The following is a 19,308-nucleotide window of genomic DNA, read 5'->3' as shown; positions in this document are numbered from 1 at the left end:
AGCATAGTTGATTTCATATCGATGCAGCTGCCTCCACCGCGCCTGCGGCCTTGAACGCTGTGGAACTTGTGATGACGATCTCGACGGGGTATTTCCACTCCATGTACTTCGCCCATCCTGCTGCCATGGTTAGATACTGTGATATGCAGCACCTGCCATTGTTCCAGCGGATAGAGAGAGCTCGTCAACAGACGTCTGGTCTTCCCCTGCTGGACCCAATTCACTCACCCCAGTATGCACATTTCCGGCCGAAGTACTTCCCCACATACGGGACAAGCACCATTGTCAACAACAGCTCAATCTGCTGTAATGATTCCCTCCATTCGCGCTCCGCATCTGACACATATTCGTCATCGTCGATCGAGGATCCGGTGGAGGAGGAGGGCAGTGAGTTGACCTCATCGGAATCGGAATCGCTTGGGGGCGGCTCGATGAAGCTCTGACTGTTCGACATCGACATTTGGGCGGTTGCAGTCGGTCGGCAAGGCAAATTCGGGCTACCGTGTAAGCATTGGCAAGGGTGTTGTCGTTGCTGGAGATGGAAGTTGCGGGCGGCTTCTCGGTTGCTTTGCGATCGCATCGCGTCGGTCGACTCATGGCCAATCAGCGGGCGAGGGGTGCCTGAGTCAAGGCTTAGGTAACTATGACTCCGACCACCGTTGACGTGCGGCAAAAAGAGCATCCCACCTCGACGGGAGGCTGCACTACAACACAACCTCTGGAACGACTACACATCACGACGATTACGCAGAAGGATTCGATTTACTGCCGCAGACGTCCCGAAAACCGCAATCATGGCTGATGTACGTTACAAGACTGCCCCGCGCTCGCGCGAAATCTCCACTTCACACACTACCCGCACGAACACCTCCTCCGCATTGGGCGCGCGCTTCACGCCTGCCGCAAGCGATATGAAGGTCGAGAGCGCAGCTAACATATTCCCACAGGTAGACGCCACCGAGCGGAAACCTCGCAAATCCGTCGCTTTTGAAGACAATACCACCATCGTTGACAGCGACGGCCAGGTCACAGAGTCTGCCGCCATGAACGGAGACAAAGATAGCGCAGCGTCGCACGCGGCTGGTACGTCTTTCCAAAGTGACGACACCGCGAACAACGGCGCTGACGCACAGATCACAGGTGAGGACAAGGAAGTCGACGAGGTAACCGACATGTTTGCCGGCCTCGCCAAAAAGAAGAAGAAGAAGCCCAAGACCGAAGGCGGCGAGGACGCCGAGGACGTGCTCTCCGGCCTCAAGAAGAAGAAGAAGAGCAAGAAGCCCAAGGCGGACACGGACGACTTCGAGGCACAGCTCGCGGCCAAGGTGGGCGACGAGAAGGAGGACAAGGAGGAGCCCGAGGAGGAGGAGATCGAGGAGGGCGACATGATGAAGGGCACCGGCATCTGGGCGCACGACCAGACCAAAGAGATCCCGTACAACATGCTGCTCAACCGCTTCTTCACCCTGCTGCACTCGCAGCACCCCGATCTCGCCTCGTCAGGCTCGAAGAGCTACAAGATCCCGCCGCCGCAGTGCTTGCGTGAAGGTAACAAGAAGACCATCTTCGCCAACATCAGCGAGATCTGCAAGCGCATGAAGCGAACAGACGAGCATGGTATGTATTCCCACACTCTTTTCCAATGTCCATTACTAACACTGTGCTTAGTCACACAATTCTTGTTCGCTGAATTGGGTACCTCCGGCTCCGTTGACGGCTCCCGCCGCCTCGTCATCAAGGGTCGCTTCCAGCAGAAGCAAATCGAAAACGTCCTCCGTCGCTACATCGTCGAATACGTCTCCTGCAAGACGTGCCGCTCCCCCGACTCGGACCTCACCAAGGGCGAGAACCGTCTGTACTTCGTCACCTGCAACTCATGCGGTTCGCGACGATCCGTGTCGGCCATCAAGACCGGTTTCTCGGCCCAGGTCGGCAAGCGAAGGAGACAGCAGGGTTAAGTGCGTGGCTAATGTTATTGAGCATTTCCGTATTTTGTTTCTGGGACTTGGCCATGTTACAAGACGGTGTTCAAGCTTAGGAATGTGATAAACGTGTGATGTGGATTCTGGCTTAGGTTTTCCTGTGAGACGATAAAATGGCATGACGGCAATGGATGGGTTCCCTGGGAAGGCGCATGCTGTCCTCCATGTACCTACAGCAAGTACATAAAATCGAAACGCGTTGGCGTGGCTGGCTCTGACACACCGATTGAGAGCGTGAAGATTTTCTTCGATGTTACAGACAATCCGCTAGTCAAAACTGTGCAGGACATGGCACGATTGCCTTCGCTGATTAGCCACACCCACGGGTAACTATGAAGCTACCTATTGTAGTCATGCTGCGGCTGTTCTTTCGGTGCATCATTGCTACGGGTTGTGAGCTGCATCTAGAGAAAAAAAAGAAAAAATACCGGCTTAAGAATAGATGCATGGGTGTTGAGGGCTTTGTCGTGATATTACAAGATGTGAAGGCTGGCTAGGAGTGTGTACAAGCGTGGCAGATTTGGTGTTTGTCTTTGGTTTAGGGTATAATGAGAATGTAGGGGCATGAAGAGGGTAAGAGGTTCAGCTGAGGCGTATTTGAGGCTTGCGAAGCTTTACGACAGTCAACGAATGATTCATAGAGCGATCGCGGAATTTTATGTAAGGTCGTATCAAGGTATTAGATGGTGAAGGATGGCTATGAGGATGAAGGGATTCTGACAGAGGGATGTTGGACGGTTGGCATTAGGAGGCTAGTGTATTCCTCAACACTCGCGGAGCTGTAGAGCAAATAAGCTGCGGCGAGATGTTTACCTGGCCAAGGCCGTAATACCTGGAGCCTCTAGGGCATGTTCAGGTCCTGTTTTGCTCATCATGATCCGAGAGTGCATTACAATCATCGAGGCGGTTTTCGAGGACTGTTAATGAGTTTGAAAGGACATTTGTATGCCATTATCATACTTTAGCAATGCCAAACCTCATCATGTTCCTTCCTTATAGGTGATCATTGACCCGTAGCTCGGAAGCTCTTAGGGATATGTCGGCCATGTTCGACGCACGTTCGCGGATGGCACGCAGAATTCCCGTACAGTCCTGATTCCAACGCTGCACCGATCGAGCGTCTTGACGACATCCTTTTTGATAATAGTGCTCAAGCTTGGAAGACTAAGAGCCTCCGAACCTCAGCTACGAAGTCAGCTCGCTCCTGTGGCGTTGTAGTATACGATCTCGTATCCATCCACGTGACGTCGAAATCACCGTCGCATCTGATTTGCAGAACACCAAGTCTCTCCAGCAACCGTGTGAGCGATATACCCTACCCACCCCGGCCCCAGAGTATCAGCTGTATGTGAAGAAATCGGAGATTAGGGAATCCGTATCTTCCTGAAGCCAGATCCGGAATCTTCGGCCAGAATCGCGAGGTAGCGAAATCAATGAATGCTAGCTCGACCTCCAGGCGCCGAATGAAGCGATTGGAAAGAGGAGGTGGGTACCGAAGAGCGCGCCTCCTACCATCTTGCCGTCTGACTTCTAAGCAAATAACGTTCTTTTTAAAGTAAATCTCGCGAGCCAAGTCGGCAATCTCTTTGGTCATACGAAGGTATGGTAGCAAGATCGACGTTGTTGCGTCCTCGGTGGCTTTGTAGGGCGCAATATAGATAAGGTTGAATTCCAGAATGTGAATTCTTAGCTCCAAAGGCAACTTGTTCCAACCTCGTACGAAATCTGTGCCCAAACAAGACTGTGGATGCAGGATGATGGGTTGCTGTTGTGGAGCTTCCAACAGAACGGGGGTTTTGGCGTGAATGATAATCGAGTCGGTTGTTATAGGGTCGTCGCATGTAGCGAGCAGACGTCTGCCTGGTGAGAGGGTCATTATGTGATATAAATGAACTGGTCTGTCAACAGGGGATTTGGCGGTTGTTGCTAGAAGGCAATCAGTCGAGTACATATGCATGTAACAAATCCATCGGATAAGTCGTTTGACTTACTGTTCTGCGCATCTGGGGTTGCGAGAATGGCAGAATCGTGCGAAGTGGACCGATTGGCGTGTACTTCTGGTTGTGACGCCATGGTGGCGGACAGTCAGTTTGGGTAGGTAGTCGAGAATGTCGAGGGTGTTGTGTGGTTTATATACGAGTGCGGCTTGTTAGGTTGACTTAGGAAGGCGCACAGACAGGATGGCGAGTGCACTTCCTCGCCGACGTCAGTCATGGCTTTGCTATGAGGCTTTGGTGATTGATAGAAGTTCGGACCGAGGTGTAAATACAATGTGAAAGATTGCGACATGTACCATCGTATATTGAGGGACTATCCCGGGCAGGTGAAAGCCAACCTGAGCCAAAGCTGGCACTCGACTTCGGTTTATCATATTTGGCGCACTTCGTTTTGCAACGTGCGCATCTCGTGCGTGGTTTAACTCCTGGTGTTCGTTTTCTGGATGCTATTGAGCCGCGAGCCGCAGCAGGTGACATGGCGACTGCCTCTGAGCCGGGGAGAGAAGATGACTGGGATTGAAATCGGATGCATCCTTCCCCACTGTGCCTACCTATATCGAAGGCGCGATGCCAGCGGCTTGGAAGCTACCCTAGAGCCCTGAAGAAGGATGCGTCACGTGATTAGGACAGTGCAGGTGCCCAGGTGCCCGGGTGGGTAGGTGGGCAGATGCGGGATATCGATACTCACGCGGTAGAGCTTCTTCGAAGAGTATGGCCGAAGCCATTATACGAACATGCCAATGTCAATACTGCTCTACTTCTACTGATTAAGAAATATGAGTATGGGGCACGTACCACTGCGGTAATATGGACCATTTACGATTGAGCATAGTCAGGACTGATCTCAACCATCGCAGCAAAGAAGCAACATCAAAATACAAACAAAAGAAATGGTATTGACCAGGGTATTTGACCAGGGGTATCTCTCTAACGTCCCATCCTATGCTCGCAAAAACGCCACGATATGACCGTCAACAACCCCTAAAGAGCTCTTACACTGCCGACATCTCCATTAACGAAGCCGGCGCCGCCGTTCAACACAGTACCCTTCGACAGCGCTTCGTCCTTTGCCTTGCGCTCTTCATGCTTATGTAGCGGATCAAACCTCCACTTCTTGTTTGTGGCGCCCGTCTCCTTATACTGCTCGGCAGTCATAGGTGCGCTCTCGCTTCTTGGGACACTGGGCCCGCCACTGACGCCCCCGTTCGGTTGCCCATCAGTCTCTAGAATGGGCTGCGTCCTCGCTTTCCTGGGCCTATCTTCATGCCTCGTCGACTGCAGGCTAGATCTTTCCTCCTTCAGCGGCACTGGGGCGCCTTCTTTTAGTTTTGGCTGCCCCAGTAGCGCGGCCTTCAAACCACTCCTCGTCTTCTTTCTCTCCTCTTTGACCTGGGGCTGCAACGCCCTCCACTCCGTACTAACCCTCTTCTCAACCTCCCACCTCTTTGCCTTCTCCGCCTTCCGATCTGCAGCACGCGCCTCCGTGCCCCCTGAATTGGCCGCCCGATCTGCCGCATAGGCTAGCTCCGCGACTTCTTTCCTTCCCTGGAGGATGCGTGCGCGCCGAATGAAGTGAGTCGGCTGGTATTTCTTGAGGTATTCTTCGTCGCAGCCTTTGAGGAAGTAGGCGCCCGGGCCGACGAAGGCGCAGACGTCTTTGAGAACGAAGCCGCCGAGCCCGATCCCAAGACCTCGGGCGAAACCCATCGCGCCTCCGGCTTTGGCACCATAAATGGGTTGCATCCAGAGCCCACTCACGCCGTCGCGGATCCCGTAGACGAACTCGTCGCGTCCAGCTCTAATGCCAGAGTGCACGCCGGTGATGCGTGGGATACGGCGTACGGTGGTGTCGCCGTACAGACGCGGGGCATTGTGGAAACCCTGAGCGAGGGCGAGTTGGAGGCGCATGGGGAAGCGGACGACGGCGCCTGCTGTTTTGCGGAGACCTTGTTCGGCTTCTTTTGCGAATTCGATGGCGAGAATCTCATCCGGCTCTGTGACATTCGATGATACGGATTGTTGTCTTTCACCAGGCTTGGGCATGCCCTTCCTCGAGTCACCGTTCGTGTCGCCATTGGCAGTGTGATCGCTGGTTGAATCGCCATCGTCCTTCCCTTCCTCATGCTCTATGTTCGTACGGTCGACTGTCGCCTTATGATCTTGTTTCTGCTTATGACGCTTGTGGACCTTGTACTTCTTCTCGTAGTATCTCTCTCTGTTCTTGACACTCTTCGCCATATTGTAGGGCACGCCTCCCATTCCCGTCGCTATCTCCCCGATTGTATCCACAATCGCTTCGTATATTCCAGTTACTGGTTCGCCGGGTCCACCAAAGTCATTCCACTCATAGTGCCGTAGTAGACGGAGCTCGTTCCACTTGATTTTCTTCCACTCAACCAGCAACTCCGCAGCAACCGGGCTAAGGCAGATCGTTGTGTTTTTGAGTCGCCAAGCAGCAGCATGATTCGGCAGGAGTGAACAGCGCATAGTCCCGCCTTCCCTTAGCGGTAAACTACGGTGGAAGGAACGCACGGCGTTGAGCGCACCGTCGCCCTCTTTGACGATGCTGTCTGCAATATTTTGTACATTCTGCTTTGCCTCGTCTGTGAGGCATTGCTTGATGCCTTCTGCTAGACGCTCAGCCGTGAGTTGTTTGTAGGGTATGCATTCGTGCGCTCCGGCTTTCGCCTTTGCCACCATAGCACCCCAGAACGGTTGATCGCCGAAAAAGGGTACGATCATCGTCGGTCTCGCGCATTTCAAACCGATAGCAGTCGTACCAGCACCGCCGTGATGCACGACTGCAGACACCTTCGGGAACAACCAGTCGTGCGGCGTGTTCTCGAGCATGAAGATGTTGTTCGGTGCCGTCGAGTTGCTGCCAAAGCCACCCCATCCTTTAGATACCAAGGCGCGGACACCAGCTATCTCGACGGCTTTGAAGATGAGTTTAGTGAATTCGTCAGGGTCGTCAACGACGATAGATCCGAACCCTATATACACCGGCGGTTGGCCCCCGTCAAGGAATTTCTGGAGATCATCGGGTGGTTTGAACGAAGATGCTAGGTCCAAAAAGACGAAGCCTGCTATGTCGATTTCAGGACCCCAATCTTTGGGCTTAGGAACTAGGCCTGGCGACCACTGTCTCCACGTTAGTCCAATTACAGCTTGTGTCAGGTATAAACGTACCATATAGGTGTAAGGGACTTTCAAACGGAACAGCTGCCCCGGCGCCCAGAGCGTGCTTACTTCATCCAAGTGCAGCGTTGTGCTCCTGAATCGATTAATTAAATCGCCGAGGCCTTGCCAAGTCATCATCTCGACGAGTGGGTAGCTCATGAAATTAGTATACTTGGTATCGACATTACTATGTTGGATGTTGGCTAGCGGGTGTGGGAACTGCACTGTAGGCGTGTAGGGAAAGCTTGGCTAGAATCAGCGGACACATTCCGGTAAGGAAGACAACCACGGGTATGGACTTACGTGAACATCATGTGCAGTGGAACACCCAGCCGCTCGGCGATGTGAGGCGGTGCAAAGCTTGGGGGATTGGCGATAATGGCGTCGCAAATGAAAGGTTGGCCGCCACCCACTGTACGACGATTAGCAAATCTTGTAAGCATCGACCTTTGCCAGCAACTCACTCATTTTCAGGTTGGCATGATCATTCTCGTCATCAGTAGCATTTATGCAAGCCCGCCACATGCCCTGAAACATCTCATACATGGCAGCTCGTCTCCTGCCAATTTCACCCTCCCTGACCGTCTCCAAACTCGGAATCAGGCCAGGATTCTTTACCATGAACGCCATCAATTCAGATGGATTACCACCAATGGAAAAAAATTCCAACCCAGAGTCATCCTGAATGAAGGACTTGAAAGCAGGATGGGTAGCTATGCGAACACGATGACCGTAGTCCTCTTTTAGGATCTTTCCTATCCGCAGGAAGGGCTGAATGTCACCGCGAGACCCAATCACTATGATGACAATGTTGAGGCGGACGCGCCGTTTGGGATCTTCCATGCAGTCATCATCGGGCGCAATCTTTGCATGGGCGGTTGGTGCGTCGGTGCCATTCTGCAGCTCATCTGCACCAGCAAAGTGCTTCTTCAGCCCTGCACCCAACGTCTTTGCAAAATAACCGCTATTCAACGTCTCGCTAATGGACAGCTTTACGCGCCCATCTTTTCTTGACACCTTGCCCTTGGTATGGAAATGGTCATTGCCAAATTTCAGTTTCGAGAACGGTCGCGGGTTCGACGTCTTCCGGCTGTTCATCCTTGTGGCGCTGAATCGTGTTCCAAGTGTCTCGTCTTCATCGAAATTGCTCGAGGAGTCAGAATCGGAGTCGTATGGAACGAAGGTCAGCGTTTTCGGCCTATGCATATGCCGTGTCATATCCTGTGCGGTTCCCGCGCGCTTTATCTCTTGCAGCGATGTCTTTCCCATGGGTTGTGGTCGCTCAGTCGCAGACTTCTGCAGCGATGGTCGTGCAGAGTTCTCTTCCGCGACATCCGTGACATTGTCGGAAGCCGGCGGTGTGGCTGATCGCGCGGAACTGTACGCAACGTGCATAGGCATCTTGCTGGGCACACCTGGCGATCCTGTAAAGTCGGTCGCGGAAGGCTTGGAGAACGAGCCATATTGCGGTGCGTTTCGTTCCTCAGGCGAAGCAAGTTGGGGTTCGTGGAGGTGAACTGCAGTGGGGGGTGGCGGGGATTGCCTCTGGCTGTAAGCCATGGCGGTTGCAGTGCGAATTATAACGATGGATGTCAACTAATATATCAAGCGCAGGAAAACACGATACTGCAAAGCTCCACTTTCATAAAGAGTGGAACATGTGAAATAGCATGTGAATAGCATGCTCAAGTGCAAAACTTGGACAACGCCGAGCGACAGGGGTAAACTCAGTGGAAGGCGGCGGATGCGCAATGCCCAAACTGTCGCGCGACGACAACAAACGCTCCGTCACTTGGACGCGATTTCTAGCCGCCACCCTTCACATCCTTGCCGACTCCCGCCTTAGCTCCCGCGAATATGCCCGAGCATGGCATGTGACGTCACGCTAGTGCTTGTGCCTCGCTCAAATGGTCCCATCATTCCCATTTTGGCCATCTACATCGACACCATCTCGAAAAAAGTTCACGAAGGTGCAGGCCGTTTCTGACCAGCGCGATCGACGGCAAGGGCCACTGACGCTTCGAAGCGTTCGAGACGCTCGTAGTGCGGACCGTTCCACATAAACTCCTTGGCCTCTCACGATCTTTCACCCCCATACCCAAAGACTTGATAGCCTACCAATTTCGCGATGTCTGTAGCCCAGCCTACCCACCCACGCGCCTGCTCGACAGCATTCAATAGCTTGACCACCCTTCGATCAAAGGCATCCACCTCCTCCCAGTCATCCGCATAAGCCTCCCATAGCGCCGTTTCAGTGCTTCCCTCGGTGTCCTTGTTGACCAGCTTGAATTCTCCACTCTCATCTTGCTTGATTGTAACCTTTGGCCCCACGACAATGCCGCGGCCGAGGATGCGCGTGTCAGCTACTAGCCTTGTAGCTGCCTCGACGACGTCTTCCACCTTGCCCATGCCGCCTCCCGCAAGCAAAAGCTTGGCCATGGGAGGCACGATAGCCGTGTCGATGAAGTAAGGGAGGACTATGTTGACCCGAATACCTTCCATGTGTGATGTCGATCTGAGCGAGCGGAATAGTCCCAGGACGGCATGTTTACTCGCCCCGTAGAGAGGTGCTGCCGCAATTGGGGCCAGGCTTGCTATACTGCCCAAAAGTACAAGGTTCCTATCTCGTGTTTGTTTGTCTGGTACTGAGTTCATGTTGCAAGGCTTGGATCCGGGGTTCTTCGGCAGCCAATAGTAGGCCAGATGTGTCGTGTACAAGACTCCTGTCACGTTCACGTCCATGGTAGCGAAGTTGGGTGGTTGGGGCTCTGCTGCGCCCAGGTCTCCAGGCTGTTGCAGTCTATCATTTGCTTGTATACCGGCATTCGCAACAACGGTGTCGATGCCGCCATGTGGGCTCCATTTGACGGCTTCCTTGAAGAGATTGACCTGGGATTGCCAGTTTGTTACGTCGCAATGGACGAAATGAGCAGCTCTATCCCGTCCCGTCTCTTTTCGGATGGCCCTTGCAAGTGCATCGCCTTTCTCAACATTGACGTCTCCAATGATGACTGTAGCGCCGTTGGCAGCCCATCTTCGTACGAAGCCTGCGCCGAACCCGCTCGCGCCTCCGGTGACGACGATCGTTCTGTCTTTTACCCAGGCGTCATCGTACGGAATTGAGAAGTCAAGAGGCGGTGATTGCTTGATGTAGGCGCTCAGGCCTGTTGAGTTTGAGGTCATGATTGCACAGCAAACGATTTTGAACGCGAATGAATGTTGACACTCTCAAGCATGGAGATCAAAGAGGAGCTGAACATGTCGTACTAGTATTCTAGCCTCGGCTCACTTGTGATGGAAGGTGCAGATCGTGCCAATGGGAAGGTGCTCGCAGTCCGCGGAAGATCCGTCTCAATCCTTCATCGGTCTCGTGCGCGAGCAGTGAGATACATCGTGGCGGATCAAAGTCCACAAGACGATGGATTGTAAGACGTCTGTCGGATGCGAACAAAGACGTGTACTGAACCAAGGTCGTGATCGGAGGCTAGTCCACAGATCTGCAGGGTTTTCGGTGTGCGTGCGTGTGGTCCCCGTCAACCCCGCCAAACCAGCCCCTCTTTATTTTTGAAGCTTGCTAAAAGTTCCTCAAGCATTCGCCCACTTACAATTGAAGTTCGTTCTCTGCCCTTCTATACAGTGCTCTCGTATTAGCGATTCCCGCGCTGCTGTTTTTGCAATGGATTTCCCGAGCCTAGGCCCCAGTCACCTCATAGCGACGCTCTTCTACAAGTCAAATACGCCCCACTTCTTTCCACACCCCGATGCCTCACCACATTCCCCTACCGATGCGCTCGCACCCGCCTCTCTTGAGTCACTGAGAGATGGCGCCGCTCCCACAGACAATCTGGAAGCATACCCGTTAGAACCTCCTACGCCTGGTCCCAATCCGCTTGACCACCTCTACGGCAGCTACATCAGCCAGTCCTGTCTGACAGACTTCTTCGTACTGTTGCGCAACATTATACCGCGCATAGAAGAAGCCGGTATCACATCAAGGCCATTGAGCAGGGAGAAATTGGCGCGGGTCGTGGAGGTGCGCTTCCCTGCCGCGGGCGCAGACCTAGAAGCACTGCGACGAGATGAACAAGTTAGCCGGTTCGAGCGTGAATGGAACCTCGAAATCGTGTGGCAGGCGGACACGGTGCATAGGCGGTACAAGCGCCTGGCAGTCTTCGACATGGACTCCACCCTCATCCAGCAAGAAGTCATCGACCTGATTGCGTCACTCATCGGCGTGGAAGACCAGGTCTCCGCCATCACAGCCGCGGCTATGAACGGCGAATTGGACTTCGAGGCAAGTCTGAGGGCAAGGTGTAAGCTGCTGAAGGGCGTGCCGAGCACCGTGTGGGAGACATTGAGAGTGTGCATCACGCTCAACGAAGGCGTGCAGGAGCTTATTACGGCACTGAAGCGACTGGGGTTCAAGACTGCGGTATTGAGTGGCGGCTTTACGCCATTGACTGGGTGGATGGGACAGAAGCTAGGCCTAGACTATGCATTCGCAAACCACCTCGTCGTCTCGGAAGACGGGAAGGAACTCACCGGCGAATTGACTGGCGAGATAGTTCACGCCGAAAAGAAGCGTCAACACGTCCTTGAGATCGCAGAGAAGGAGGGCATATTGCTGGATCAGGTTGTTTGCATCGGCGACGGCGCGAATGATCTCCCTATGATGGGAGTCGCAGGCTTGGGAGTCGCATTTCATGCGAAGCCCAAGGTGCAGATGCAGGCTCCCGCAAGGCTAAACTCGAAGAGTATGCTGGATGTGCTGTATCTGTTTGGCATATCAAAAGAAGAACAGGAGGCGCTGTTACAGTGAAATTTATTTCCCGTTCATGGCAGTGCGGATTTGTGAGATATCGACTATACCCAAAACGCTCTCCATGCCGAGGTTGTTCTGTTTCGAGTCCACGCAAGCGTGTCTGATTCAGCTTATGTTACTCTCGTCCCCCTCTTTACGGGGGCGTTTTCAAGACATACGATGACTGGGATCGTCGCGTCGAAGAGATAATCGTTTCCAGAACACAATGTGGCGGCGTCAAACCCAACGTAGTCCTATTTCTCAGCTATTCTCCAAAAACACTACGTTGTACACAAACCTTCGAGCAGAACGGAGAATTGTCTACGGCTCCCCGCCCTAACCGAACAAATCGGAAGGGGAATTTGACTAGGTCTCATCAACCTTTTCGCAAAGAGCCGATCCAAGTTCGGGTGGAGCGCACCAGCGGATAACAGACGCTAACATAAGAGACCCTATCTCCGCCACTAGTCTCTATGGAGATACGGTAGTGTTGCGGTTCATGACACAAAGAGATCAGAACAGTGGATGTGAGCTTCAAATGTTTCTTTCAAAGCGTGTGAGGAGCGTACTGTCGCTCTGCCTGTCTACCCCGAGAAGTCCGAATCATGGCCAAGTAGAGGCAGCGTGCGCATTTTCAGTGCACAACGGTATCTGAAGTGCAGGAACTTGAGATCATGGACAACAGCTTCCTCTCACGAGACTTGGACATACATCCCGTGCATACTTTCGGTTGTAAGTCCAAGAAGAACCCTCAGTCACCGTGTTACCGTTTCCACGAATTGGAAACCCTTGAAATGCATATGAAAGTGTTGATCGCTCTAATGATAAGCCATGAAGAGCTGAATGGAAGCGGGTCCTGTCAATAGTGTCACAACTGTTAGATGCATGCTCGCACAACGCTTGAAATGTTGGAGATGCAAAAAGCAGACCGGAGCTGAGGCACGACCTCCCCGGAGCCGTCGCCTCTGCCAGAGCGACTTGAATCGGAACTTCTGTCTGCGGGCTCCACATCTAGATCGCCAAGGTCATAAAGTAATTCAAGCTTCGCGCTCACATGTGCTCTTACACCAAAACACCACGACTTCGGGAGCTCCGTATTCAGGCCCTACCATCGGCGCTCTCGTCTCTGACGGGAGGCCTGCCAATCACGGTCAAGCAGTTTTGCACAATCGGACGCCGAGATCAGCATACTATCACCCCTAAATAGTTGTAGAGGGAACGGTTCGACAACGTGCAGCGCCGTTCGGCTCGGAATAAGCACTTGTGTGGCGGCAGAACGTCGATTGGACAAACGTCAACGACACCGTCTCTGACTAGACAACACCATGTTCAACTTATCGATATAGATAAGCTACTTCCCCGCCTCCATTATCGGACTTGCATCGTCGGTATCTGAGTCATCCGGAAGCTACCACGACCATTCACTAGGCTTGCCTATCCGGCCAGAATCTCGCGTTAGTGCCAAATATTAAGCCTCCCCCACATCACGGCTCCGGTCACGAATGCCCATTTTCGGACCTGTCCCGGCTGTCACGGATGCTTAATTCCAACGACTACTCTTTACTTCATGAGCTAGTGCGGTTCTCAGCTACGCACTATGCGAGGGCACGTCTCGATTTACCAACATTGAGAGGGGCTGATTTTAGCACTGCTTAGCACTCAAGCTTGTTCATGCCGTGTAGTCAACACACGGGAGAGTTCTATCTACAGGTATAAGATGGAGCGCGAGTAAGTCTTAAGCTGTGCACGCATTCAGCAACGACTTTCATTCACTTCTTGCTCTCGTTCACGCTCTTTCGTTCTGTATCTATGATCATGCTTTTTCAAAGCGCTATACTGTCTACTCTAGTGGCTATCGTAGTTGGTTCACAGAGTGGCACTGGATCGTCAGACAGCTCATCGCCAAGCTCTTCATCATCACCATCTGTTTCTTCCTCGGCATCAAGCTCTTCTCCTTCAAGCACCTCTTCTTCAGGTGGCTGCTCCGCCTGGTCTGCAGTCGCTTCAGACCTTGCCAGCACCTTCCAGGGTTGTGGTCCTGCTGCACGAGGTGCCATCCGAGCTCCTTTCCACGATTGTATCAACAACGGCTGCGACGGCTCTCTGATCCTCGGAGACGAATGCTCGCGATCTGAAAACGCCGGATTGACGCCTACATGCACTCTACTAGCCTCCAAAGCGAAGCAGTACAACGTCGGGACTGCAGACATGATCCAATTCGCCGCCTCCGTTGCTATCGCGGTATGTCCTCTCGGGCCTCGAGTGAAAGCCCTTATAGGCAGGACAGATAGCAGCACCCCAGCCACAGAAGGCGGTGTTCCATCAACTAAAGATCCAATCGACAAGATCTTGGGCACTTTTGCAGCCGTCGGCATGAGCGCGACCGATGTTGTCGCCCTCGTAGGATCGCACACTGCAGGCACACAATCGTTCGATGACCCGAGCCAGGCTGGGAAAGCACTTGACTCTACGCCGAGCAGGTGGGATGTCAACTTCTACCGGGAGACGAAGGCGGGGACCGCGCCGTATAGTTTCTCGAGTGATAAGCGTATGACGAATGATTCTTCGGTGGGTTTTCCAAGTCTGCACTTCATCATCGATACTAATTGTGCGCTAGACTTCCGGCTCATGGGATCGCTTTTCGAATAGCCAGGGTGCTTGGAGCGCTGCGTTCACAAGTGCTTGGGAGCGTTTCACGGTGGTGGGCAACGATGTGGGCAGTTTGCAGGATTGTTCGAGTTTGCTGCCTGGAGGTGCGAGGAGGCGAGCGGAGGGTATGAGCAGGCCTTTGGGAGATAGTGCATTCCACTGATTTGAAGATGTTGATGTTCATTAATATCACATACCATAGTAAATTAATGATGTGTATACCAAAAGAATTTGATGCTTACACCAATCAACATCATTTTGAAGGGAATCATACCGTCGTCAGTTGCTTCTTGTCAAAGCGGGACCGTATTTGACGACATCCTCGGAACACCATGATTGCGACCACAACGGCCGACACTGACAATTGAACGTGCCAGAACCTACCTGCTCCTTCACGCATTTCCAAGCACAGCATTCAGCTACAGTTTCAGAGACGTATTACAGCTCAAGCTGCCATGGTTGAACTTAACAACCTTGTATTTACTGCTGTTGACACGACAAGCTATTAGAACCAGTTCAGGCTACAGCGTAGATTGACGAATGAAGCCCCTACTCTGGAATAAGAGCAACATGATGATACACCCCAATTAGGTTAGCTCAATGGATTGGAGGTGGCATGCAAACAAGCGGGTCAGCTGCTTCCCTTTCGCTTGATCGTAAAACGAGCAAACACTATGTTGAGTAACTCGTATTTAAGGGCATACGAACGTCGCTCTCACTATCTCTCATACCAACCCTCGTATCACTTGTCAAGAAAGGCACTCACACTCAATTCCACAAATTTGGTCGCGCCAGCGAGCACCTAACCATGGCTTCGTCTTCGAACAATCAGCTCTGTCCGGATTGGGTATTTCTCAACCTTTCCAACGTTCAGTGAGTATCTACGGCCAGTCGAAAACCTAAGCAAAGCTAATTCCATGCAACAGCGTCGCTAAAGATCGTGATTGGTTCACTTCTTACACTCCATTCGAATCTACGCTTGCATCTCTGTATGGTGGATCAAACATGCGCATCCTCGGCATCGGTACCGTTCACATCCCCGTCAAGCAAACCCCGAACAGTACTTCCACCACGCTATGGAGACTTGAAGACGTCCTACATGTCCCTGATTTCGTCTGCAATGCGCTTGGCGCACCTCTCGTCGATAAATATGGTTACACCTTTATATGGGGAGGAGACAAAACAAGTAAGGGCACCATCCGCAACGACTTGGACCAACAGATTGCATATTTCCTTGCTAAACGACCGCTATATGTTCTCGCAATCGAAGCCCCAGAGGGCAAGCAGCTAGGACCGCCCGTCATTGTGGAAGGCAAAAACTGGATGATCAACTGCCGCTGGGAGGATACAGAGAGGAAGAAGTGGGAAGACTATCGGGATGCCCAGAAGAACGAGGCGGTCGATGCTAGAGAGGATGGCGTAAACAGTGGGTACACAGATGCAGAGAAAGACTTCGCGAAGCAGCACTGGGGTAGCGAATACAAGTTTCTCACGGTCCACGGACTGAGCATCTACAAAGAAGAGGACCGCGAGCAGGGTCGTATTATCTTGAGAACGCTTATAAGCAACGAGGAGTAGGGTAGGAGGTGATCTATGCTCCTTTGTGGGGTGGACTTATGACGGTCTGGGGCGGTAGCATACTTTGGCACATGAAGAGGTTTTCCAAACAATTTTTATGGGCTCGGGGACTTGAGATGTTCATGCGATGCGCTCGAGACCGGTCTCTACAATCCTATTTGTCACATAAGGCGATGTACGTAGTTGCATGATATTTCGATACTACGTTTACGTGATCATTGCCTTCATGTCTTTAGTCTCTCGAAGGCCTTCCTAGAGCCCACACCACTACGACGGTGCATTGATTTTCACTGATGTGCAACATACCCTACGGTCCTCGAGGTTTCGTGTTCCATGACTTCAAGACTTCAGAAAGTCAGATCAATCCTAGGGTTCTACTATCCTGACACCTACTGCCACTGTGTCCGCACCATACGCTTGTGCCAGGCGTATTGAGACGTCGGCGGAAGGGCCCACACCTCGTCTACCTCCACCTTCTTCATGTAATCATGCCAATAGCGCGCAAACTTCTCCTTTGCCGCTTTTCCGCCCGAAGCCTCAATGCTGATGTTCTCGAACACAGAGGCCGCTTCGGGATAGTCTACACGGTCCAACTGGGTTGGTGGCCGGATCTCGCCCAGAAGTTGACCGATGCAGCGGCACTCAATCACGAACTTCTGTGCTGATACAATGAGCGGCCCAATCTCGGTGAATGCTTGATCTAGAGTCTTTGAGTCCTCGTCGATATCTCGGAGAAGGATGAACTCCACCTCGAAGACCTTCAACATCGGCATATCTTTGGTAGCCTTGCAATAGCTAGCGAGGTCCTTCCAGCCAACATAGTCGCCGCGGATATAGGCTTCGACATGTTGCAAGTGAGCAAACGCGTTCCTATTGGGCACGAGGTAGGAGAAGGCTAGCTTCTCGCCCGACTGATAGTTGTGGCCGCCGAGTTGAAAGGTGTTCTTGCCGTACCAGACATCGAGGGCAGCCTTGCGCATGTTGAAGACTTCGTCGATTCGGGGGCATGCAAGAAGAGGAAGTGCGATCTCTGCGAATCGGCCTAGGTAGGCAGAATCGTAGAGGTACTTGTACGCCTCATTTGCAGCCATATAATCATACGCAGTGATACGATGGCCTTCGAAGTCATCTTTGTCGATGGTCAGTACGTATGATAGGATCTGCAGGCGGAGCTCAGCGGGTAGTGAGCACCAACCCTGCGTGAAATGGGAAGGAGAGTTGGCGGTGTTGCGTTCGATCAGCGACGTCGCCATGCTGAGGGGTCAATTGGTTGATCTGCCTGAGTGGCTGTTGACTATTGCGTTTGGGTTGAGGGAAGTAGCATGAGGATTTATATCAGGAGGAATGTACATTGAGGTGGTAGATGATAACCACAAAGCAGCGCACGTGTAGTGAATGTGCCAAGGTAGTCTGTGAAATGTGACCCCACGTGGTCTTTCTGGTGAATGCGCATCTGCCCATGGGGGGATATTGAAGATATACATAGTAGTCCGAGATGTTCGTAGAGCGCAGCCTGAATAGCTCTGATGGCTGAATAGGAGAGCTACGTCTACAGATTGTGAGCTGCGTTAGCAGATGATGCTGTGTGAATCCACAAACTACAAGCACGCCCGTTCTACTGCATCTAGCATATGAAGAGTGAAAACTTACAGAACGGAAGACGAGATATACAGCCATACAAGGAGTAATAGCTTTCTATTTGTCGAGGATCCTGTTAATCGCTATATACACAGCATTGTGTGCCAAAATGAAAGCCGGTCATACATTGTCAGGCCACAACAACGATCAATCGGTATAGTAAATTTACTCTTCAATACACCACATCTTTCATCATGACCCTATTGAACGCAGAATTAAGTCTGGTACGCCCCAGAAAGTCACATATTGTCATATTTAGGCGGTCAGTCCATATCCTGTATAGTGGATAACAGAGAATGAGTCATGTTGAATGACGGGCCAGCATTAAAAGGCACAATACCACATACTGTTTTCAATACGTTCCTATGATGTCAAGTAGAAGATAGGCAGTACTAGGTGCAGGTCTTTAATATTCAATATCGCGCACATAAATTAGTTGGCATACTTACAGCTAACCTTAATCTTTCGCAGGAGGGCAAGGATTATACATTCAAAAAGCAGCGACAACGAGCACATGAGTTCAGCTAGTCATATGTCAGAACTTCTGCAGAGTCCCCTTGGTGTTAAGATACATCAGGCACACAGCTTCACGCTGTTGCGATGAGGGCGGCACAGTGGGTGCACGCAGAAGATGAGAGTAAAGTAGGTACATAATGATTTCCTAGCCAATTGGTCCTACACCTATACTCGCGGTTGACCACGGCGACCTTCATTAAGGCAGCCTTTGAGCCTTTTCATTTTGTTCTCTTCATCTAGGGATACGGTGCGATCCCAACCCCGGCTCCTGGGTAAGCGGCACTTCCGCCAGGGGGACTGTTCTAGATGCAAAGTCAGTGTTTGACTCAAAGAAATGTGGATAGTACATTGGTTCGTGTCTCAGCTAGGTCAAGGATACACTCAAGGCTTTCTTTTTACGTTGCAGAAGGCACGCATCCACTTTGGAACTGGGGGACGTGCCTGATCACCAGTAAAGGTCATATAGTTGATCCAGCAATTTGGGATTGGAGTTGACCCTGCTATGTGTTAGCGAAATTTTCTCGGCCAGCTGCGAACCCTGGTCTTACCGACAATCCTTCCATTGCACTGGCAAGCTTCTACCAATGAACTTAGAATGGAGTCGAGTTTCCAACATGGAAATGAGCTAAACGTGTGAATAGAAAGTCAGTGAAAGTCAAGAAAGGTGCAGTAGGCATGAGTCACGTACGCTTTCCAAGCCCGATCAGTATCTCCGAAATGCGTGAAGAACATGCCTACTTTGGCATGGTTGTTAGCTTGCGCCATTGCCGTATATCCATCTATGTTAGAGTCTTGTGGGCGCTCAATGATACACTCTTGGTCCCCGAGTCTGCTGAGAAATTCCGAGAGAGCATTCCCTTGAAAACATTATGACCAGTACAACAAAGTTTTGTTCAATTTTTACCTTCGGCAACTGTAGGCGCCCAGTCCGCGTTGCAGTAACTGCGGTCCTCACTGCACCACCAAG

General features: G+C 51.9%; 9 protein-coding genes across 9 annotated transcripts; 3 read left to right on the top strand and 6 right to left on the bottom strand.

The window, feature by feature from the left end:
* Positions 1-13: 13 nt before the first annotated feature.
* On the bottom strand, positions 14-460 carry N0V89_001371 (uncharacterized protein; the record flags this gene model as incomplete). The annotated part of the gene is made up of 2 exons (XM_056210184.1): positions 14-117; positions 229-460. 2 exons carry the CDS (start codon positions 458-460, stop codon positions 14-16), a joined length of 336 nt encoding a protein of 111 aa, XP_056077006.1.
* Positions 461-794: 334 nt separating this feature from the next.
* SUI3 (translation initiation factor eIF-2 beta subunit) lies at positions 795-1,958 on the top strand (the record flags this gene model as incomplete). The annotated part of the gene is made up of 2 exons (XM_056210183.1): positions 795-1,617; positions 1,669-1,958. The coding sequence occupies 2 exons, from the start codon at positions 795-797 to the stop codon at positions 1,956-1,958; spliced, it is 1,113 nt and encodes a 370-aa protein (XP_056077005.1).
* A 1,339-nt stretch (positions 1,959-3,297) lies between these two features.
* On the bottom strand, positions 3,298-4,055 carry N0V89_001369 (uncharacterized protein; the record flags this gene model as incomplete). The annotated part of the gene is made up of 2 exons (XM_056210182.1): positions 3,298-3,707; positions 3,974-4,055. The coding sequence occupies 2 exons, from the start codon at positions 4,053-4,055 to the stop codon at positions 3,298-3,300; spliced, it is 492 nt and encodes a 163-aa protein (XP_056077004.1).
* Positions 4,056-4,960: 905 nt separating this feature from the next.
* On the bottom strand, positions 4,961-7,470 carry N0V89_001368 (uncharacterized protein; the record flags this gene model as incomplete). The annotated part of the gene is made up of 2 exons (XM_056210181.1): positions 4,961-7,346; positions 7,463-7,470. 2 exons carry the CDS (start codon positions 7,468-7,470, stop codon positions 4,961-4,963), a joined length of 2,394 nt encoding a protein of 797 aa, XP_056077003.1.
* Positions 7,471-7,582: 112 nt separating this feature from the next.
* On the bottom strand, positions 7,583-8,719 carry N0V89_001367 (uncharacterized protein; the record flags this gene model as incomplete). Its single annotated transcript, XM_056210180.1, has 1 exon — positions 7,583-8,719. The coding sequence occupies one exon, from the start codon at positions 8,717-8,719 to the stop codon at positions 7,583-7,585; it is 1,137 nt and encodes a 378-aa protein (XP_056077002.1).
* A 516-nt stretch (positions 8,720-9,235) lies between these two features.
* On the bottom strand, positions 9,236-10,342 carry N0V89_001366 (uncharacterized protein; the record flags this gene model as incomplete). Its single annotated transcript, XM_056210179.1, has 1 exon — positions 9,236-10,342. The coding sequence occupies one exon, from the start codon at positions 10,340-10,342 to the stop codon at positions 9,236-9,238; it is 1,107 nt and encodes a 368-aa protein (XP_056077001.1).
* Positions 10,343-10,835: 493 nt separating this feature from the next.
* SER2 (Phosphoserine phosphatase) lies at positions 10,836-11,978 on the top strand (the record flags this gene model as incomplete). Its single annotated transcript, XM_056210178.1, has 1 exon — positions 10,836-11,978. One exon carries the CDS (start codon positions 10,836-10,838, stop codon positions 11,976-11,978), a length of 1,143 nt encoding a protein of 380 aa, XP_056077000.1.
* Positions 11,979-15,417: 3,439 nt separating this feature from the next.
* Positions 15,418-16,187, top strand: N0V89_001364 (uncharacterized protein; the record flags this gene model as incomplete). Its single annotated transcript, XM_056210177.1, has 2 exons — positions 15,418-15,482; positions 15,536-16,187. 2 exons carry the CDS (start codon positions 15,418-15,420, stop codon positions 16,185-16,187), a joined length of 717 nt encoding a protein of 238 aa, XP_056076999.1.
* A 389-nt stretch (positions 16,188-16,576) lies between these two features.
* N0V89_001363 (uncharacterized protein) lies at positions 16,577-17,440 on the bottom strand (the record flags this gene model as incomplete). Its single annotated transcript, XM_056210176.1, has 1 exon — positions 16,577-17,440. One exon carries the CDS (start codon positions 17,438-17,440, stop codon positions 16,577-16,579), a length of 864 nt encoding a protein of 287 aa, XP_056076998.1.
* Positions 17,441-19,308: the final 1,868 nt, after the last annotated feature.

Source organism: Didymosphaeria variabile (assembly GCF_027946475.1).
Source record: "Didymosphaeria variabile strain IMI 356815 chromosome Unknown scaffold_1, whole genome shotgun sequence".
Classification (NCBI taxonomy): Eukaryota; Fungi; Ascomycota; class Dothideomycetes; order Pleosporales; family Didymosphaeriaceae; genus Didymosphaeria; species Didymosphaeria variabile.
Note: the sequence above shows the minus strand (reverse complement) of the source record. Positions and strands in the feature narration are given on the sequence as shown.